The 22,476-nt window shown below is 42.4% G+C and overlaps 1 protein-coding gene and 1 non-coding gene across 11 annotated transcripts in view; one reads left to right on the top strand and one right to left on the bottom strand.

The window, feature by feature from the left end:
- The window catches only part of synrg (synergin, gamma), a 54,558-nt gene extending 34,518 nt beyond the window's left edge, over positions 1-20,040 (top strand). For 7 of the 10 annotated variants that reach the window (XM_017724211.2, XM_017724212.2, XM_017724216.2 and 4 more), the window contains 9 exons: positions 1,059-1,583; positions 4,421-4,584; positions 5,054-5,107; positions 6,308-6,404; positions 7,723-7,871; positions 9,804-9,914; positions 10,934-10,972; positions 14,345-14,377; positions 18,951-20,040. In XM_017724211.2, coding sequence (XP_017579700.1) covers positions 1,059-1,583; positions 4,421-4,584; positions 5,054-5,107; positions 6,308-6,404; positions 7,723-7,871; positions 9,804-9,914; positions 10,934-10,972; positions 14,345-14,377; positions 18,951-19,082 — 1,304 coding nt within the window. In that variant the 3' untranslated portion in view covers positions 19,083-20,040. The remainder of the gene's footprint in view (positions 1-1,058; positions 1,584-4,420; positions 4,585-5,053; positions 5,108-6,307; positions 6,405-7,722; positions 7,872-9,803; positions 9,915-10,933; positions 10,973-14,344; positions 14,378-18,950) is intronic. The other 3 variants (XM_017724215.2, XM_017724220.2, XM_017724214.2) reach the window with 2 other exon arrangements.
- Positions 20,041-21,865: 1,825 nt separating this feature from the next.
- trnav-cac lies at positions 21,866-21,938 on the bottom strand. Its single transcript has one exon. It is a non-coding gene; the product is annotated as a tRNA-Val (tRNA).
- Between the last annotated feature and the right edge of the window lie 538 nt (positions 21,939-22,476).

Below are 22,476 nucleotides of genomic sequence, written 5' to 3' on the forward strand. Positions count from 1 at the left end.
CACCACACCGAGTGTCCGGCGTCCAAATGATTAAGGTTTGTTTAACATGGTCAATTTGGCAAATTGGAAATTGACACAATTGTAAAAGCTAGTTGCCCTGCGATGGACTGGCGACCTGTCCAGGCTGCCTTCCGCCCAATGACCGCTGGGATAGGCTCCAGCAACCCCCCGCGACCCAGAGGGAGAAGCAGCTTAGAAAGTGTGTGTGTGTGTGTGTGTGTGTGTGTGTAAAAGCAAGTTTTACCATTCAAATCAGTTTGTAGAAGAGTGTCTGTGAATAAAGTTGCCTTGTCCTGCCTGGTATATAGAGTTTATATGAGGGGTGTCGAATTTGGTTCTTTCGAGGTCACAGTACTGCAGAGTGTAGCACTCTGTCTCATTTCATAATCCTGATCCAGCTCCTCAGCTAATTAGAAATTATTATAATAGGATACCTACCTAAAAAGCTACCTCACAGAAAACTGTTGCACAAATCGATGAACTTGCTGCCTTGTGCCTGGGACATTGTTTTATGATCGTTTTGAGACGGTTTTGGCCATAAATAATAATATTAATACAACCATGCTGAAGAAGTACATGCAAGGTATTGTAAGGCAGAATAGTCCCCACAGAAAACGTTTTTGTGATTTGTTCCTCTTTTACCGTTATAAACGTTCCATATAAAAACGTGAAGATATGTGTGGGTTCACTGGTCATATTGAACAGTAAATAAAATGGTTATATTTGAGTTATAGACATAGCCTATGATTCTGGTCACCACCACTGTAAAGAAACACCATTTCACGTGAAACAGTCTGACTGACTGTCATTTAAACTGCACACGAACTCAGATTAACTGAATTAACCATATATGACATTGGATCAACCAAAACTTTGGATTGGATGCATCATGGTAAGTGTGACTGTAGTTCAGATTGTGGTTATTGTCAGATTGTGTATTAAGATATTTGGGTTTTTTGGTGATGGCATCACATCGTATGATGACTTCTTCCCTCATCACCCTAAAATCAGCATGTGTGGTGCTTGTGAGCTGCAGGTGTTTTCTGTTGTGATTACAGATGCAGATGACCTGAAGTGCGACCCCTTTGGAAGCTCTGCCGTTAGCGGCATGGCTGGCTATGACTGGTCAGACAGAGACGATCAGGTCAGGAAGCCTCAAGGCGGAGCTCCGGGGGCGCTGCCCTCGTCAGCTGTTCTACACAGGAAAGAGACTTCCTTTGGAAGCTCGGAGAACATCACGCACACCACAGTGGCTAAAGTCACCACCTTCCCCATCGAGGACGCAGGTTCTTCCCTGGACGGTGGCTTTGCTACCTTCGCTGACTTCAGCTCTGCAGAACAGGCAGCTGGAGAAGATGACGATGATTTTGGCGACTTTGCCAGCACGGTCTCAGAGAAGTCTGACTCTCCGCCTGTTCAGGGTGAAATGGGCCCAGAGGGATCGGATGAATTTGGAGCCTTCCAGGGGGACAAGCCCAAGTTTGGCAAGTCAGACTTCCTCAAGGCCAGCGCTCAGCCCAAAGTGAAGTCCAGTGAGGAGATGATCAAGAACGAGCTGGCCACCTTTGATTTGTCTGTGCAAGGTGCGTAGGTGTTTCGCCACTCGCATTTTTGGAAAACTAAGACTACGCTCACTTGGCAGAGCAGCACTGAAAAAGCCCAGATTTGATTTTTCAGAGATGTATGAACACAAAAACATGTTGAACACAAAGAAATTTGGCCTTGCATCCTTACAGAGAAATTTTCTGCATAATTAAATTGCTAAACAAAGTAATTCAGAGTGGTTTGATGCCCCATTCTAGAGAAACTGACTGTGTCAGGACTTTTCACAGCGGTGCTGATGGGAACCTGACTGTCTAAAAGCTGTTTGATAGGAAATTATTATGTGCAATGGTTGCAGTTGCATTGCCTGAAGTCCGAGACATTGTTTAACAGTAGTTTTGACATGTGCTTTTGGTCTCAAGTGTAATTTTTAAAAACCAAGCTGCCTTATTGTGTGTGAAAATGTCTACACACCCCTGTGGACCTTAATTAAAACATACAGTCAGAGAAACTCAACCTTTCCCAGCAGGAGTTTTACTAATTAGTACACAACTGCGAGTTCTGACGAGACGGTCTAATTGGTTGAGAAGAGTGTCTTCCAGTGTTATTCATGATCAAAGCTTGTTTCAATGCACATGCATTTCACATGAAACCACTCTGAGTGATTTTGTTTACAATTGAATTGTGCAGAAAATGTACAAAATCAGCGGAATTCATCATAAATGATCAGAATTTGTGTTTTTTGTCATTTGGACATACCTTTAGCTGCAGCCAGCGATACAGGCTAGTGATGAGATGCGTGCATACAGGTCACTTCAGAGCATTGTGTTCACACTAAAGTGAAAAGCGTGAAATGAGCAATAAGGCGTGTAATGTGACTGTAGTCTAATTTAACGTTTCCCAGACCTTTTTAAGGTAATAAACAATAGAGACCCACGTTTTTCTTCTTCTGTTAGTGTTGGCCTAATGGGCCTGGCATGACTGACCATAACAAAGCGGATCCACAGCTGCAGTCAGTCTGGCTGTCAACAGATGGCAGTGTGGAGACTGAGGAGCCTGCCAAGCCCATCAGAGATAGATGAGCACAGCCAGGCAAAATTCACACAGCAGCATTAACAGGCTCTTCGTTGTCCCCTGTTCATTTTTCTGCTTTAATTTATTTGAGTTTCCTCAATGTGATAAAAGCTGATTTGCTCCATGTGCGCCACCACCTCCTCCCGCTCCTCCACACAAAGGGTTTTAGTTTCCCCCCCTTTCCCTGTTGGAGAGTTAATCTGATGAGTGTGGCTCACAATGCAATGGATTAGTGCTGTCACGGCCACCCGGAGACTGATGTGTCTCTCTCTGGGGGTGGGGGTGTGATTACCTGTCTCTGTGGACGCCGTGCTAGCCAAGCCTCTGTCCTTCTGTCCTCCCTGCGGAGCGGCCAGTATGAGTGTGTGAATGTTAGTGTGTTTGTATGTTTGTGTGCCTCCACTGCACTTCGCTGTGTGAAGCCTGATGAATAATTCATACCTGCAGCCCGGGGCGGCTGTGTGCTACATAATTATCATATGTTGCAAATGAGGTATTTGCACTTGCTGTCCTGGTCCCGAATGGATGAGCAACAACAGTTTTAGAGCTGAAAGTTTCAATTATAGTCTGGAATAAACAGCCAGACTCCTGTATTAAGTAGTGCGGCAGACAAACACTAATTCAGCATTAGCAGTGAGACCTCGAACCTCGTAATGATTCACACGCGTTACTGTTCTTTAGGAAATCGGATGCATTATGGAATCTCTGTTTTCACCCCACATTTTAATCACAGTCCCAGTCTCAGAGACGTTGGGACAGTATGTAAAATGCGAATAAAAACAGAAAGCAGAGATTTATAAATCTGCTTTGAATTAATCGGACGCGGTACAAAGACATGCTGTGTAATGTCGCATCAACTTCATTGGTTTATGGAAATATATGCCCATTCTTACATCGGTAGCTCCGTGTCCAGGTCGACAAATGTCGTTAAACGTTCAGAAAACGTTTTAAAAGAGGTGATGTAACGCTTGAGCGTGAAAGATACGTCCATGAAAGGCTCAGTCCTTTGTGAGCAAGGATGGGTAAGGGCTCAGCACACTTTGCCAAAGAAAAATACACCAGCAAATGGGCCATTGTTTAAGAACAGTGTTCCTCAGTGAGTGTCTTAGCCGTTACACTCTCTACGCTGCATATTATTATGAAAATATTTAGACTTCAGACCAAGAAGACCAAAAAAAAAAAGAACTGAGTTAGACACGCTGGAGCTGCTGAATAAAAGCTGAAGTTCATCACCAGTGGCAAGCATAGGCTAGAGAGGCATACATCCTAAATCACTGGGCTGAGGAGCAGTGAAACACTGTTCTCCAGAGTGACCCTACCATGCAATATTCAGTTCAGTTCAGGTTTATTTGTACAGCGATGTTGTCACAAAGCAGCTTTACAGAAGTTTGAAAACACACAGTTACAACATAGATAACATAGATCCCCCACTGAGCAAGGAAAAACTCCCTCGGACTGGAGGAAGAAACCTTGGGAGGGACCAAGACTCGCACGGCGAGACCCGTCCTCCTCTGGTCAGACAGTGTTTACAGTTTAATAAGCTTTTGGGATGAGTTACAGTGCCATGTGACCCAGAACTAACCACCCTGCACCAAACATTTACACAAACAACTGCGCGATTGATTACGAACAACCATGGAAGTGTTTTATGGTGTTGATGTGACTTTAGTACAGCTGAAGGGTTTAGTACAGTTCTTAGGCGCGATGCAAAGCGCTGATTATTGTTTACTGCCGTCATTTCATGATCTGTTTAATGTGTTGTCATGTGAAAATGAGATCATAGCAGTGTGTAATGTGCTTGCAGGTTCCCATAAGCGCAGTCACAGTCTGGGGGAGAAGGAGATTGTGCGCTCCGCGCTGTCTCCCGCCCCGGAGCAGCTTTTCCGTGACCGCTCTAACACCTTGAGTGAGAAGCCAGCACTGCCAGTCATCCGCGACAAGTACAAAGACCTCACAGGAGAGGTGGAGGTCAGGACTGCGCACTCTCTCTCTCTCTCTCTCTCTCTCTCTCTCTCTCTGTGTCTCTGTCTCTCTCTCTCTCTCTCTCTCTCTCTCTCTCTCTGTGTCTCTGTCTCTCTCTCTCTCTCTCTCTGTCTCTCTCTCTGTCTCTCTCTCTCTCTCTGTCTGTCTCTCTCTCTCTCTCTCTCTCTCTCTCTCTCTGTCTCTCTCTCTCTCTGTCTCTCTCTCTCTCTCTCTCTCTGTCTCTCTCTCTCTCTCTCTCCGCCCCTCTCTCTCTCTCTCTCTGTCTCTCTCTCTCTCTCTCTCTCTCTCTCTGTGTCTCTCTCTCTCTGTCTCTGTCAGAAGCAGTCTGTTATATATGGAATAGGTTAGATTGTAGTGATTTAATGATTTACTAACTTCTGCTTTTGTTTTCTCTGTCCTGTGTGCTCCTCTATCTCTTGCTCTTCCATGACTGCTCATTCTTATCGTGACTCAGGAAAGCGAACGCTATGCATATGAATGGCAGAGGTGTTTGGAGAGCGCTCTTCAGGTAGTACTACACCTACAGGCAGCACTGTAGTGCATTCAGTTTTCAGATCTCGAATTTATTATTTCAGAATTGATTGTAAGATTCTTTTATAGGTTATTATATTTACATAAATTTGACTCATTTGCTTCTTTTCAGTTGTCAGTTTACATTTTGCCAAATTGACCATGTTAAACAAATCTTAATTCTTTTGCTAAAATGTTTTTTGTTTGTTTTGTTTGTATCTCAACCTTTTTTAAACTTCTGTAATACATAATACAAATGGAAAGTTCTGTGCAAAAATCGGAGCCCGCTGTTTCATTTATTAAAATTTCCAGTCAGAATTGCCATTAAGTACGAGTAATTCATTTTTCAGAAAAAAATGTGTATTTGAAAATTACACAAAACCTCCAATGCCAGTAATATTAAACATACATCATGTGTCCAGCTTTTACTTTTATGCAATTTGCTGCTGCTTCACATTTCCGTCCTGGCATAAGATAAACAGCATTTTGTCATTTTTAAACTTTTTTGCATCTTTTTAAAAACATCAGTTGTTGTTTACATCATTTTGTTACATTGACTTTCATTACAAGTTATAAATGTTCTTTCTTCTCCTGTGAAATAACTATTTTGGAGATATGACTTATAGATTTCATGTTTGAGAGAGAAGAAAATGATCTCCACTCCTGCCTCAGATCTAAAAAAAGTATAAAAATAAAAAGTCAGGTGTTTCTTTCCATCCTTCCACAACTTAAAAGGTCTGAAATGATGCGTAGCTGTCAAGATGCCATTACTGATAACAAGAAACAGATAAAAAGGAGAAAATCTGTAAATCAAACAAAGATGCTGCTGGTGTTGTCCGAACAATGGACTGACCACCCCAGACAGCCCTCTTCCAAGACTACACTTTGGGGGTGTAGAGTAGTCTCCCTGCAGTCTATCAAAAAGAATAGACGCTGTAATAAAGGCAAAGGCTAGACACACTAAATACTAAAGGATTTATATTTTCTTGTTGAAGCTTTTGTTTAATTTTCTGTATATTTGTTTTCTGCTTTTTCTCCCTAATGAAGATCTTGTACTTAATGGCATAAGTTAATGAGTGATCTCTGACTTTTGCACAGTTGCGTTATCATTATTTATTATTTTCTCTCCTTCGTGCACAATTTTTCATTCGTATTCTCTCTGTGTTGGTCATTGTTTCTCTTTTTTTCCACTCTGCAGGTGATCACCACGGCCAACAACACCCTTAATGGCATCAGCAGTTCCACCGTGTGTACTGAGGTCATCCAGTCAGCGCAGGGCATGGAGTACCTGCTGGGTGAGACCCACCTCCATTACCACCCTATCACACCTTACCCTGCTCACTCCACTCCACTCTTCTCACTGATCTACTCCCAGCATCCTCTTACTGATCCGAACAGAACTTTGCCTTCCATATTCTTACCTGAAGCTCAACTGGTCCTGAGACCCCAGTCTGGCATTTCATCTCTCTACCTGCTTCAGGTCCTCAGGGCTGCTCTTAATGAGCTTTGCAGGGCTCGTCCAGCAGATGAAGCCACCATGGTGTAGACCACTGACCATTGTATAGTAAAAATTGGCGATAGCCACCAAGTCAGACAGTTTAACCTAATCAGAAAACACAATGCCTGTGACTTTAAAGTGCACGAAAAAGACTTTTACAATAGGGAACATCTAAAATTAAGTTGCTCTGGATAAGAGTGTCTGCCTAATGCCATAAATAAAATTAGCTTCTGAGATCTGGTTTTAAGAAGAGTGGTCTATACTTGTTTATATTTTTAATTTCAACCCTGCGTAACTAGGGCAGATAGTATAGTGTGCTGGGACCCTGGGAGCGGCGTTCCACAGAGGACTAATCTGATGTCTCTGATAAGATCAGCTCCAAGCAGCCAATAGTTTTGCTCGTCATTTCTCAACATGTCTTGGAGGAATAACACATTTGTTCTTCTTATATTTGTTGCCATTTTTCATCCAGTGCTGTAGTGTAAAGCCTGCAGTGGAGATTTATCATTTCATAGATTTTCCAAGACACATTTCATCTGTTAATATTTAATGTTACAGCAACTGTAGAGAGCTTATGCATGATATAAAGCGTTACACCTTCAAAGGGATCACTGCTTTTGTTGTTTATTAAATATTTTTTTGTTTATGATTCTTCATAACATTAAATGGTGAATAAATTATTTTTCATTTATTTTTGTGTTTTATGTAGCGTCATATGCAAACGTTTGGTAAAATTGTATGTTTTGTTGAAAATAAGTGAAAATAAATCAAAACACAACAACAGTTTAATACACGTATTAGAAAAGTTATGTTAAGCAAAAGTTATGGCACATTTTTTCCATTATGTTAAACTTGACAAATAAATGGAAACTTTGCAATCAAATTAGACGAAGTAAAGAAGTATCAAGGATTGAGTTACTGAATATTGCCTATAATGAGTAGCTTCCACTGTTTGAGTGCATCAGCAGTGAGTACTGCGGGAGATCAAAGACACCAAGGCCTTTTTCGGCAGTGCTCCTAATAATCATTGCCACTGAAATGATTTGCAGTATTAAAGTAATGAAAGTGGAATGTTTCTCATGGGCTGAAATTCTAATACATTGTATGTGTGTTAGGTGTTGTGGAGGTGTACCGTGTAGCCAGGCGTGTGGAGCTGGGCATCAAAGCCACTGCCGTTTGTTCAGAGAAGCTGCAGGAGCTGCTGAAGGACATCAGCCGTGTGTGGAACAATCTGATGGGTTTCATGTCGCTGGCCAACCTCTCTGTGAGTTTTCCACCAGAATGACAAACAATCGAAACACTTCCTCCATGTCTCCTCTGTAGCCCTTTGGAATACTAATTAATAAACTCAGCTACTTTAAGGGTCACCCATTACTAGTATGGGTGTTCAAGCGTGAACAGTTCTAGAAAAACCTAGAGTAGGACCCCTCTATGTAACCATGCCCAATGCCAAAGACCACCTAGAGGTAGGCCAGGTCATGATCGAGAAATTTTAACTGATGATTAATTGTGATTAATCGTCAGTTCAATTGATCAATTGAAATACGCACCATCTTTCTTTCTTCCTTGCTGTCAGTACTGAAAACTGATGACAGACACAGCTTGAGCTCAAATAACAAACGGTATGCACCTCTGCCCTCTAAAGGTGCTGTAACACCAGTCAGAAGTTAGAGCTGTTGTTGTTTTTGTATGACATAGACTTGTGCCTGGTGATGGTTAATCACGTTTCCATGGTAACAGCCTCCAGTGGCTGCAAGAATTAGAAGTATTGGTTTATTTTTAGCAAACCATAGCAAGACATCAGCGTTCCCAAACATAAACAAACCTATAGACATGTTGGGTGATGACTTCCTGCAGTAGATCCGCATTTATTGTACCCGACATAGAGATTGTTCTGAACATGCTCTGTGCTGCAGGTGGATATAAAGCCTGTAAGAAAAGCCACCTGTGTGATACGGGGTACATTTTAAGACATCGTCCCACCACAGGTTTCATGTCTCAGCTCTTGTATCAGGCAAAATGGGTCAGTTCAAACGGCTTAAATGGCTTAGAGAACAAGGCAACGGGCTAAGCTATAGGTGATAAAGTACATGTGGCATTCGCAGTTTGGTTCTTTCTTACTAGATTAATTACAGTTTCATAGCCAAATTAAAGATTACTGTATATAATTTTTACTGCTTTTTTAAAATTTGACAAACATTAATACTCGGCTCACATTCTCGTTGCTTTCTGAGCTCAGTTTAAAATAATAGGAATCAGCTCAGGAAATAATGTGACAAGCTGGTTGTGTAATAATTGTGACATGCCTAGTTTCAGGGATATACGGCCCTCCAGCATCGGGCTGTGGAGCAATGCAACTGTTCCATTGAGTGCATTTGGGATCAGCTGAAATGATCCAGAACTCCACATCCAGTCATCCAACATCAATACTTGACCTCACAAATCCTGTTGTGGCTGAATTCAATCAGATCCTCACAGCAATGTTTCAAAATTTAGAGTACAAGAGTAGAGACTTACTGCAGCAAAGAGGGAACCAGCTCCCTTATTATAGCCTTGATATTGGAAGACTCACTGGACGAACAGGTGTCTACAAACAGTGATTTGTCACAGTTTTCTAGTATGGTCATGTCTTCTCTGAGGCTGTGGTGCTCCAGAGAAAGAAGCTGTGGGAGGCAGATTGCTGGTCAGTGCTGAGTAGAGCCAGGAAAAAGGGATGGATTTGTGCTCTGTCTGCTGCTCGCTCCTGGGAGAATATTGCTTTTCAAATGCCAGCTGATAATATTTAAGGTGCATGTGGGGGTGTGTGTGCGTATGTGTGTGTGTGTGTGAGTGCTCTGGGCGAGAGCGAGTGGGAGTCGGAAGGCAGTCTTACGAGCTGTCTCTACACACTGTCAGAAAGCACCTGACGCCACAAGTGCTCAGGAACATAATGAAGGCGAATGTGGAAGAAGAGGAAGGTGTCGCTTTCTATTCTGAGCCTTTTCTAGTCTGAGGCTTTTTTTTCCATGCAGGCGTATTGATCGGCAGGGCTGATGCAGTCATAAGCCATGGAGCTGATGAGCAGCTTTAGTTTCTGTGACAGCTGGGGCTTTGTGTAGAGGAGAATGCATGGTAAAGTTTTCATTTCTTTTTATAAAGCATAGGCATTCATACGTGTGTGTGTGTGTGTGTGTGTGTGTGTGTGTGTCATTTCCAGCCTGATGAGAGCTCTCTGGACTTCTCCTCCTGTATCCTGAGGCACGGCATTAAGAATGCGAAGGAGCTGGCCTGTGGAGTGTGTCTGCTCAACGTGGACTCGCGCAGCAAGGTCTGCACCGCACCGTACATAAACACAGTCACATAAACAGACCGGATAAAATATTCACATGTCGATTCCTTCACCATGTTATATTGTACGCAGTACTGTGCAAAAGTCAAACATTCATTTATTTTATTGCCAGCCAAAACAAAACAAAACAGTTACCACAGAATTAGATAGCTAAACATCACGTTTTCAGTATATAGTGTGTTCATCATTCGCTTTTATTACAATTTCCATTCTTTTCACTTACTTTCAGTTTTTCATACCACCAAAATTTAGTTTTAAAAGTTGGTTTTACATTTTCTGCTTTTTTTTTTTGATGCAAGTAATCCAAGACATTCTCTGATGAACTCTGGGCTCTGGGGTGGTGTTACAGGATAACTGAGTGGAGGTTTAAAAACACTGGAAAACTGGAAGTTCCGATGCAGGAAGGTTTATTAAGTACACAGCAAAAAGTGCACGGTGTTCCTAAATCCCAAAAATAATTAATTCAAAAAAGAAAAATGAAATTCTCTGATGAACTCTGGGCTCTGGGGTGGTCAGTCCATTGTGTTTAGAACACCAGCAGCTGCTTTGTTTTGAGCTTCTCAGTAAGAACTTCTTTGACAGCTTACACATTTGCTCAGATCCCTAGTGTTGTCATAGAGTTGTGTTCTCGCAGATCAAGGATGGACAGAAACATCTGTGGGGTTTTTTTTCAGATCAGGAGCACTGATGATCTAATCGTGACAGGGTCGGTGGTCTACCAGATCTTGCAGAGTCCCTTTTTCTCTGTATCATCATAATTTTTTAAACCCCAGTTTTTTCTCTCGACGTTCCTGCTCTTTATGCAATCTTATATCTTTAATCATCTCAGAAATCTCAGCTGATGAATGAAAAACCTACATAAATAAAGAGTAGCCTCTGACTTTTGCACAGTACTGTACCTGGAAGCATGATAGCAAGTGCACCAAGCTCATTCCACCATATGCACACAGATAAAAGCTGTATGACTGAAATTTTCTTTGGCTTTGCGCATTTTGCAGAAGAAAGAAGAAAACACTTTTGGACGTCTGTTTAAACGAGTATGATGCATCGATCTCTGACTCTAAACCCCATCCAGAGCATTTCCGACATTAGTGAGGCTGACGCTGTGGTGCCAAAATGATCAGCACCTGCCTGCACCTCCACACTCCCCCAGCCCATAGCATTAAACAGTAAAAAGCTTGAGTAGTCATGTTGATGTTAATTCGAACAGGCAGCTAAAGGCTGCTGGGCCCATGCCTTTCTGTTTTCTTTAGAGTCTGAACAGGGGAGGGTTGATGGCAGCCGGCATACTGACTCATTATTTTGGCACCTCAGGTTGGTGGGGCAAGATGTTCTGGAAAAGTTCGTGGCGAAAAGGGCACAGCGAATCTAAGGCCTAGTTTAAAGCAATAATTTGGCAAAAAAATCTAATGTGCACAGTTTTCCAAATCTGTTCCTGGCTTCTGAATTCTGCTTCTTTCGTTTTGCGTTAGCCACACGGCTAATGTGGCTAGCAAGTAACGGACAGACGTACGTTTTTATAGACAACCGTGTGTCATTCAATTTCAAAAACCACATAATTCTGTTTAATAATATTTAATAAACTCATGATTTAGGCCTGTATTTAGCAAAATTGGCTTTCCATTACATTTGCTGTATTAGCCTTGTGGCTCCAATCCAAAACTAAAGAAGCTTACTTTGGAAACCAAACATGTCTTGGCTGATTGACCACATTTAAAGCAAGGGGGATATCGTTAGGTTTTTTTTTGCCGATTTATTGCTGAAACATTTCACTGGAACCCTGCGAGATAACTGCAACATAACCCTGCCATAAAGCTGTCACGGCAGATGTCGTACGCTGTCATGACAGATTATCTCCGGTAACGTAACGCTGTTCCCATCAATTGTAATCGTCATGAAAGCCGTTATAATGGTTGATGATGGCAAACTAGAGTACACAGGGTAAACTGGCATGTGGCGCATGCTGTCATGATATCAGATATTAGTCTCGAAAATAAAAGGTAGTGGTGACGTGACACTAGAGGTGGGCGGTAGGAAGATATTCCATCATTATTATGATACATTATTTTACCGGGACTGGCAGTGTGCTTTTCTGAGCATATTGTGGATATTATCTATAACTCTGAACAGCAATGGTCTCCCTGTACATCTCCCTACTGGGGCTGAGACCATCATGTACACGTACAGTTCTGGCTAGTTAAAGACGTCTGGTGCCGAAGGGAAAGAGAGGCTAAATATTGTGAGATATATTGCGAATGTATGTCATCATTGTTAAATCACTGAACACGTATGACATCTGTCATGACGTCTTAATCGCATGGTTATGTCAGTGTTATGCAGCTGGGTTCTTATAAAGTGTTATCAACTACTGCTATGAACTATTGCTTCAGTCGAGCGGTACTAACTGCTGATAGTAAGTGGCAGGTGATGCTTTTGCCATGCCAACTGTTCATGCTCACTTTAATTCTCATTTTTAGCACATTAGCAATGCTTGGTTGACCATTTTGCATCCACCACTCTTCATACAGTCACCATGTGTAGTTCAGATGCTGTGCCACCTGTTTGCCACGCACTTGCACACAAACAAACTCTTAAAATTCCACTTTCATTCCTGTTCTTCCTGCCACCTTCAATCCCTTCTCCTAATAACTACTACGCCACCCCAGCCAGTATGTAGGAGACGCAAAGTCTGAAGCGCGTTAGGCTGTTAGATGTTCTTTGGAGGGCGATCAGACTGCAGTGGGGAGAACACACAGAATGAGGAAGAGGTGCGGAGGGGGGAGTACGAAGAGCAGATGCGTCCTAACAATCCGTCACCAGTCACAAAACCCAGGTGCTAAGCAAGCAGATGAATGCATCCAACCAGCTGCTGATTGATGGAGTCCTTTCTGCCCGCTCCTGACACCTGATTAATGATTCCCCCGTTTTTAATGACATATTTGGGAATGAGACTGGCAGCGCTTCATGTGATAATGAAATCGACACACCCCTTTTTGAAGGAAGTGCGAGTTCGCGTCATGGGATTAGTGTCGATTGTTGTGTTAGATGAGCTGAGAGTGGGGGGGCATGGCTAGGGGCAGTGAATGGTGGGTGAGGGAGACTCTTAGTGGGGTTACAGGGCGAGGGGCTCACCGCGCTTGGTACATCTCTTTTGGGCTCAGGATTGGCTGCTGGTTGTGGAGAGGCTCTACGACATCATCCTGCTGCATCTGCTTTACAGGATGTGTCATCAGGAATGGGCAACTGCCAGCAATTTAGATTTTACCTTGTATTTTTTTTTTTTTTTTAATAATTAAAACATTTTTCACCTCCCAAAATGTGGTCCATCATCCAAGTGTTGCACTGGACCTAAAGTAACTTAACAAGTAATGACCACCAGTTAGCACTGTGTTATCAACAGGCTTAAAGCATCACACACTTGCATCAAACCATGCTGAGATAAGTAATCCTAAATAGACTGTAAATAGCTGCGAATAATTTTGTTACATTTTAATATGTCCAGGAGGATCAACAGAGCCATAGAAGGTTCTAAAAGACCTGACAAGGCTGTATAAAATAAAATTAATTAATTAAAGCAGCAGTACGGCATTACTGATGGGAAAAAATTCCAGACCGCCATGCCTCTTTACGTATGCACAAAGAAGGTATTTTAGCCCAAGTAATTTAGATTAGGCTTCTAGTAGGTCTGAACAATTTGGGGAAGGCGCCTAATCCTTATTTTTATCACCTGTATTGGGATTTAAGTGCGTTTATTTATATTAATCTTTGCCTGTTTTTTATGGCACGATGACAAGCACATCCATTTTTCAGACTTTCAGGCTTGAACATAATGCAGTGTGCCAGACTGCCAGTTCACATTCATTAGCACTGGGTTATTAGGCTAAATTTCTCCACTTTAAACTCGAGGTAGCTGTGAATAATAGAGCATATAGTACAAATTGTATCTCTTGCAATGTGCCACTCTTTCAAGCTGCAGGTTCAATATGAAATGATCAATTATTCAGCCACAGCTGCTAATACTGTTAGAAGCAAGGTGTTGTAATTTGTTCATTTGTATGCATAACAATAACCACATAGGCAAGCCTGTTTTATGTTACTTGTAAGTGTGTGCTGATTTACACAATGCTACTTGGTAGGATATAAATTTGGTAGCTTCAGTGCAAACCTAAAGAATATTGGCTGATTGACTGCATCTGGAGTAAATTCGATATTTTCATTTTCAAGTACACCTTTTTTTTTCCCCTCCTGTCCTGGTGATATGATGCCCATTCCTGTGAGGTTTAGAGGCTACGGCACAGCGATATTAACACTTTGGGCTTCTTGGTGCTCTATTTGCTCACAGTCCCAGCAATCTAGCCTCTAGCTTGCTTTGGTTCAGACAACCCTGACCATATTTATGCTGTTTCCAGGCACTGACAAAAGACCCTGGCACGAAGTTAAGGGTAAATATATTGCTTTTGTTCTGTTATCCCTCAAACGTTTGGCAAGCTTGTTATCCTAAAGTCTAAACTCTGAACCCCTTCCAACCCTGTATTAACTCTCATGGTCCTTCCAGCTATGCAGATGTGGAGCACTTTGAGCTTGCAATCAGATGTTAATTAACCTTTTAACAGAGGTCACTCCAGTTCAACTGACCTTTTCTGCCACCTGCTTTCTCTTCAGCGGCCTGAGCAGGGGAAGTTGGCGGCACAGCGATAGCTGCCATGGAATTAGCCTTTTCATCCCTCGCTGTCATGGAAATGTCCACTCCAGAGCTGCTGGACGGGCAAATTGCAAATGAATATGCAGAGTGAAGGAGAAATGAAATGAATGAGGAAAGGAGATAGGATCATTTGCTTAGCAGTCTTGGTTGTTCTTTATAAGTTTCTGGACAGAGTGATCACTCAGCTCTGTGGAACCTCTGGGTCCTGTGGTTTACAGATAGACACGACCATTTACAAGTGTGGAATCAATATTTACAGCAATACAAAATACATGTTGCATGTCCAGAGTGGTGATGAGATGATGTTAGTGCTCTACAACTTTACAACACAGGTTGCACATCATTTTCACAAAGCCGTAAAAGAATGTTTTGTGCCAGAGATGTTGAAAACGGCTGTAGACTTCATAGCAATTGAAGGCTGTACAACATCCAGAATTGAGTTGGAATAAAAATAACATCCTTGTGATCAAATTATAAGGCAGAAAAGAAGAAACATCTATAAATAGATTATTACAATGTTATTTATATATTGTAGTAACTCCTTGTTCATAACAATATTAAGAATCTAGAAAATAACTATCTTTAGTAGTCCAGTCAGTGCTGTATGAGCTGCGGTGCTGGGCGCCTATAAAAGTAAACAGGTGTTAGTGTCGCACAGGAAAATTTGATTTTTTACGTTTAGTGGTACTGGTAGATGAAAACTGTAGTTATTTGCAAATATGAGACCCAACAACTCCTCCTAGCAGCTGATAAGACCTGGTAGACCACCAAAGCTCTCCCCATCAGATAAACAGTAATTGCAGCTTTCGTCTTTGAGAGCGCGGAGAAACTCAAGCTCTACTCTTCCTTTAGATCTAAAAATAAATAAATAAATCCACAGGTGTTTCTGTCCATCCTTCCACTGTGACACTAGCAAGCAAGCAAGCAAAATTTATTTATATAGCGCTTTTTACACCAGGTGTTGTCACAAAGCAGCTTTACAGAACAATCAGTATTACAGAGAGAAGAGAAAAGAAGAAAGAAAATCCGGGTCCGAGCCCCCATGAGGAAGCCAGCGGCGACGGTGGCCAGGAAAAACTCCCTAAAAGAGGAAGAAACCTTGAGAGGAACCAAGACTCAGAAGGGGAACCCGTCCTCCTCTGGTCGACACTGGACAGCAAACATTATTAGTATGAAGTTTTATAGTAAAGTGGGAAAGAGAAGATCTGAGGGTGAGGACTGCACAGCGCTGTACAGCAAGAAGCTCAGTGGTGGTCAAACCGGTCCAGAAGGCTGGTGAGCAGCGGCACTAGTCTGAAAGGTTGTGTAGGGTCCAGAAGGCCTCACTGAGAAAAGGAAATGGACAAAAAAGAAGAAAATTTGCAATCGAGTAAAGAACCCAGATATTTGCAGGAAAATGCAGCCAGGTTTGAAGACTGAAATGGATGTTTTAACTAGAAATTAAAGAAATGGAGGGTGGTCTCTGATTTTTGAACAGTACTGTAACTGCAGTGATCATTTGTCGGGTGCTTGAAAATGCCCTCTCTAGAAATGAGGATTCTCTCTAGATAAGATTGGAAGGTTTTAAGCAGAATGGAACAAAACAAGCCAATCGAAACGAGCTTCGTCAGGTTTGTAAAACTTTTAGAATAGAGTAGCAGAGTCCTCAGAAAGCAGGCTAATGTTTTTAATACAGACATATAATCTGTTGCTGAATTTTATTAATACTATTGATTAAAATAATTGTTAATAAGTGACCTTAAACTTTGGAAGGGTAGTGGATTAATCACCGGGTTTCTTTGGAGTACAAGTGAAGTGTAATTCAGGTCCATCCGCATGTCTCTTGCTGTGTGGGAGGGCATGATTCACCAAACATGAGTCATTTCTCTCGGGCTGCAGCACAGATATTTCATCAGGGATGCAAAGCCTTGATCTGAGCTACATCTACACACTCGCACGCACATTATCATCCTTTTTTGCAAGCATAGTGCTGCAGCTGTGCTTTTCAAAGGCAGCGCTCCGAATCAGCGTACCGAGCAAACTTCATAGGCCTCTCGATTTCCCACCTCCATATATAGACGCCGTGGGTGGAAAGCACAAGTCTATAAATCCTACAAACTGTGTCAGGAGGACACAGCACTGAGCCTCATTAACTGCATGGCAGTCTTCTACCCTGAAGTAAGATTCACCAAATTAAAATCCCTACTTAGAAGTGTTTAGATCTAAATTGGTCGCACCTGGACGCCTGCTTGTACTGCGCCAGCTGTAGTGCTGTAATTTACTGTAATGATTCAAATGATAGTTTAGCGAAAAATCCAATTTACAATTTTGCCTTTAAAACAATTGTTTCCGGTTTATAGTTTGAGGCTTAAGTAGCAATTTAGCTTATGTACCATAGATTCACATGCACATGGCTAAAACACTGACATAATGCAGATTACTTCATAGTTTTAGACATTTAATAAATAACAATGTTGTGCATTCCCAAGCCATCTGCTCGAGTGTAGTGGTGCAAGCCGCAGCGCAGGCTGTGTTTAAAGTAGCTGTAGCCCATCAGGTAATTCAGACTCTATAGAACAAATCCAAACGCGTATAAACCGAAGGCCCCATGAAGTACAAAACCGCAGATAATGTTGAGTTTGCTCCCAAACACATCTCTGATTTGGGAAGCTGAAGAACCCCCTGCTGTGCCTACTGCCTTAGTTACCTTTAAAGCAGGTGTGTCCAGTCTTATCCACAAAAGCCTGGTGTGGTTGCAGGTTTTAATTCCAGCAAAGCAGATCACCTGATCAGTAATTTAAAGACTGAAGCCAACTGATTAAACAAGTGGAATCAGGTGCGCTCCAGCTTGTTTTGTCTGAAAAACTGCAGCCACACTGGCCCTCTGTGGATGACATTAAGTCTTAGATAAACCTTTTTGCATCTAGTTTGCATCATCTCTGAAAGTCGCTGCTGGAACAGTACTTGTATTTGTGAGCTCCTGCTGGTGTGGGTTTCCTCTCTCAGGGATGCCCGAAAAGCTACTTGAGTGCCAATAAAATGCTACACTTTACGTTTTAAACTGCATATTTCACAGCATTTCGCAAAATGAACATTACAATTAGATTTTTTTTCTTCATCTGAGATGATGTAATTGTTAGACCTATTCAGATGAATACTTGAATTGTTATTAGGCTTTTATGTCAGTTTTACCGTATTGTAACGGTGGGGAGCGAGGAGGCGGACGCATACGCTGAGATAAGCGGCTTTTATTGAGGGCAAATCCAGGCTCATAGTCCAAACAGTCCAGGGTCACTGAGCCAACACTGATTGATCGGGGGGCAGACATGACAAACAAGCAATAAACAAACAATAAACATTATCCCGAACAACAAACAATCAGCATGATCACGCATACATCAAAGACCGACAAACACAAGGGGCAAACACAGGGTTTAAATACAAACCAGGATAACGAGGGACACGTGGGAAACAGGTGGAAACAATCAGGGGCGGAGTCATGAAACAAGGGGGCAGGATTGTGAAAACCAAAACAAAGAAGCACATGGACTGGGAAGAAAACACAACATGAGCACATGGGGGAGTGGGCAACCAGTGCTGCCTGCTCAAAAGGTTTACACTTAACCCTGTACATCAGCAAGTAAGTCTAGTTCTAGTTCTAGTTTTAGTTCTAGACATTATTTAACTCGAGAACTTTTTGTAAGCATGTGTGATATTAAGCTAATTGGTCGTCTTAAACATCCATTGTTAGCTGCATTAGCTTTTTAGCTCCACTGCAAAAGCAGAGAAGCAAACTTGAGACACCAAAGCAAGTTTTGGGTGTAAGAGATGTGTAAATATGTCTTTTTTGCCTCACTTTCAGTTTACTGTAGCTCTCTCTCTCTCTCTGTCTGTCTCTCTTTCTCTCTCTCTCTTTCTCTCTGTCTCTCTCTTACTCTCTCTTTCTTTCTCTCTCCGTCTCTTTCTCTCTCTTTCTCTTTCTCTCTCTCTCTCTCTCTCTCTCTCTCTCTCTCTCTCCGTCTCTCTCTCTTTCTCTCTCTCTCTTTCTCTCTCTCTCTCTCTCTCTCTTACTCTCTCTTTCTCTCTCCGTCTCTCTTTCTCTGTCTCTCTCTCTCTCTCTCTCTCTCTCTCTCTCTCTCTCTCTCTCTCTCTCTGTTACTCTCTCTTTCTCTCTCCCTCTCTCTTTCTCTTTCTTTCTCTCTTTCTCTCTGTGTCTGTCTCTCTCTCTCTTTCTCTCTGTCTCTCTGTCGCTCTCTCTCTGTCTGTCTCTCTCTCTTACTCTCTCCGTCTCACTCTCACTTTCTCTCTCTCTCTCTCTCGGATGTGGCGGGCAGGCTTTCAACTCCGAGACGGATAACTTCAAGCTGACGTACGGCGGTCACCAGTACCACGCCAGCTGCGCTAATTTCTGGATTAACTGCGTGGAGCCCAAGCCTCCAGGCCTCATCCTGCCTGATCTGCTTTGAGCTCCATCCTCATCCAAACGCTGCTGCTGAGAACCTGGGGAAGTTTCCGGGAAGTCGTCTCATATTTATTTATTACTGTCTTTTTCCTGTTTTTTCTGCCAACCAATGGCTGGGCCTCGTAGTTTCTGAAGTTGGGCTGTGAAGCTCGAAACATTTGTGAATGTTTGTAGAAGACTGGAAAGGGGAGGGAAAAAATCCACTGGTGTAATTTATATGGGTCTGTAATGTACATGGAGTGAAAGCTGTCTTTGTTTTTTCTTTCTCTGGCCTTCCGAGGGGGTGGGGGCAGAAACATCTGGCTGGCTTTGTGGAGTCAATTGTAGAAAATGGTTTTGATGTTTTGACAGCTGTCCATAAAACATCAGAGGTCTCTTTGTGAGGGATGATCCACTGGACATCAAGAAATGTAATAAACAGTTTTGAGTAAATTGCACAATGTGAATCTTACACTCTTGCATTGGTATTAGCCGCAGACTGTATCACATGATACGGTATAGATGTATAGATCAAGGTATATTCAGACATTAGGTACATGTTCAGAGAAGTGTTCTCTTTATACACCTCATTTCTTTTCAGCAGGGCTGTGTTATCTATCCTTTTGCTGGAAACCGATCTCTTTAATGGCTGGGTCTCGAAACAGAGGGTCTGTGGTGGTCTGCGATTAAATTGTATTTTTTTGAGGTTCTTTGATAAAAAACATCTCAGTCTTTGAAAACTGCTTAAAATGGTGATATTTACCGTTTTGAATGGAGTGTAATGGCGCTATTGAATGTCTTTTCCTGTTTTGTGACACCTTAAACATCGACATTGTATTTGAACAGTGGCAGGTTTGGTCTCGATTCGGTTTCAGTTGTCGTGAAGAATTAGTTTACTTAGGCACTTCGAGTGTTCATGAGTCTAAACATGATGATGTAGCCTACTACTGCCTGGATTAAAATGCTGTGTGTGAAGAACCGTCCCTTGGTGTGTGTGGTGTTTATAAAGTAGTGTCTAACACTGTAACGCTCACATCCTTCCCTCTCGGTCCTCCCGTACGACGTGATGTTTTCAAAAGATGCTGCAGCAACGAAAGCAGAATTGAACTCGGAGCCTGTGAAGCGGCGAAGAGCCTGTTTACACCTGGCATCATGCAATTTCAGTTAACAGATCTCATTTAAAAAGCCAGATGCAAACGCACCAAGGTCACATTCGTAATCATAAAAGAGGTGGTCAGAGAGATTTTGACCACATTTAACGTGTAAACTTATTATTTATTAAATTATTTGTAGTCAACTACCTGAGTAGGTATGTATCCGAGTATAACCGAGAACACGAGAGGCTGAAGTGCCCCAAACCAAGATGCACTCAGATCTCGCCTGGTCACACTGGGAATACATTTTAATGAAAAATGTGAAAGCTGTCAGCTGGAAATGGTAATAAAAATGACTTTTTTTGGCAGGTTTTTTTTTTTTTTTTTTTTGGCTGAAGTAGAAAAACAAATGCTGGTGTTTTGACTGAAAATAAACGATTCAGTCGGCCTACAGCGAAGTGTTAATATCTAGACATTACAATTAAGTTTATTAGTAAGGAAAGAGGAACTGCTGGGGTTTTTTCCGCACTTTCCTGCGCTGGTCAACACATTCAAACAGCTTGAGCAGCAGGAGATCAGCAGTGAAGATGCCTTCCATGTGGACCCAATACGTTGATATCAGACAAGCAGTTTGAAATCACTTCTTTCTGTGTTAAAGGGGGTAAAGTGCTTAAGAACGTCACTGTGTTAGACTTAACACTTTAAAAATCCTATTCGATATGCACAGAATACAGTAAAGCCCCTGCTACCTCGCCAACACCATCCTTAGCCTCACTTTTTGACCGAAGTAGAACTTCAAAATAATGGAATGGTCTTCCTGTCGAGCGTTCTCCGCAGTCAAGGACGGTGGATTGTGTGGCGCGTCCCGTCACCTGTCCACAGTACTCGTTTTAGCATGTTCATTTTCAGGGAACTGGTTTTCTATAATGTCACTTTTTTAGTCTTCAGTCCCAGCGCTCTTTCATTTCAGTGCATCACTAGTAAGATTACAGGTCTTATGTCCGTGCTGTGATCTCAACAGCTCGTTCTCAGTCTTCTGCTGTAGCTGGAACACATGTCTGCACTTTCCTGGCACTGAGTCAGCATTACAGTTCAGCACTGCCAGCAACACTGCCTTGGTGACAGTAACCAAGGATACTGTAGTTTTCTTTTAGGGAAAACATGATCACAAGAAGTGCAGCGCTGACAAGCAACAGGTGTTCAAATGTTTGCTGATCACTTTGGTGCTTTGGGCCAATTTGCTGGGGGGTTTTTCTGCCATGTTGGGCCACATTTAGTTTATTTTCTGCTTTTTCGCTCCCTGGTATTCTTCAGTAGCGCACAACAGTGTGAGATAATTACCTAAAATGATCATAATCGTATGGCTTGAAGAGGCCAACAGTACCAATATAATAATGAATCAGACTAAGACATCAGATTAGATTAGATGACCCTAATTAGTCCCACAACAGGGAAATTCCACCTCCGCATTTAACCCGTCCGTGAAGTGAAACGCCACATAGTGAGCACACACACTAGGGGGCAGTGAGCACACCTGCCCAGAGCGGTGGGCAGCCCTATCCAGAGCACCCAGGGAGCAGTTGGGGGTGAGGTGTCTTGCTCAAGGACACCTCAGTCATGTGCTGTCGGCTCTGGGGATCGAACCGGCGACCTTCCGGTCACGAGGCTGGACCCCTGACCTCCAGCCCACGATTGCCCCCAAAAAGGTGCGGCTTGTTTCTGCCCGGTTTCGAACCGGGGACCTTCTGCGTGTGAGGCGAACATTATAACCACTACACTACAGAAACCACGTGGCTTTACTAGTAGGGGTGGGCGACACGACACATCCCAGTATGTAGTAGTTTTTCTGTTGGAACAGTCAAAACAAACAAGTAGCACCACATTAAAATGATGATTGATGGAGAGAGTATAGTGATTTTCATTGAGCTCAGAGAAGCTTGTTGTGATGTGACTGATCGCGATTTCGAAGCTGACACACCTTTTATTAGCACTACTTGTAAAACCCTGTGTTTGCTGAAGCTTCATCTCGTCTCACTGATCTCTCCTTTTTTCCACTTATCAGCAAGTGGCATCAGTCCAAAATGTCAGTGTCATTATGATTGGCAGGCACACATATGGAGATATTGATTGCTGGCACTGACTGAATTCATAACACTGAGAAAATAGACTGCATCTGTCGCTTCAAGCATGTTTTAGTGAACTGCTGGAAGTAGAAAATATCCAAACACCTACGAAGTGTTTTGTGATGCATGGAATGCTGCATGTGCATGAGTATAACTATAATGGATGGATGGATGGATGGATGGATGGATGGATGGATGGATA

This window comes from Pygocentrus nattereri, chromosome 17 (genome assembly GCF_015220715.1).
Source record: "Pygocentrus nattereri isolate fPygNat1 chromosome 17, fPygNat1.pri, whole genome shotgun sequence".
In the NCBI taxonomy this organism is placed as follows: domain Eukaryota; kingdom Metazoa; phylum Chordata; class Actinopteri; order Characiformes; family Serrasalmidae; genus Pygocentrus; species Pygocentrus nattereri.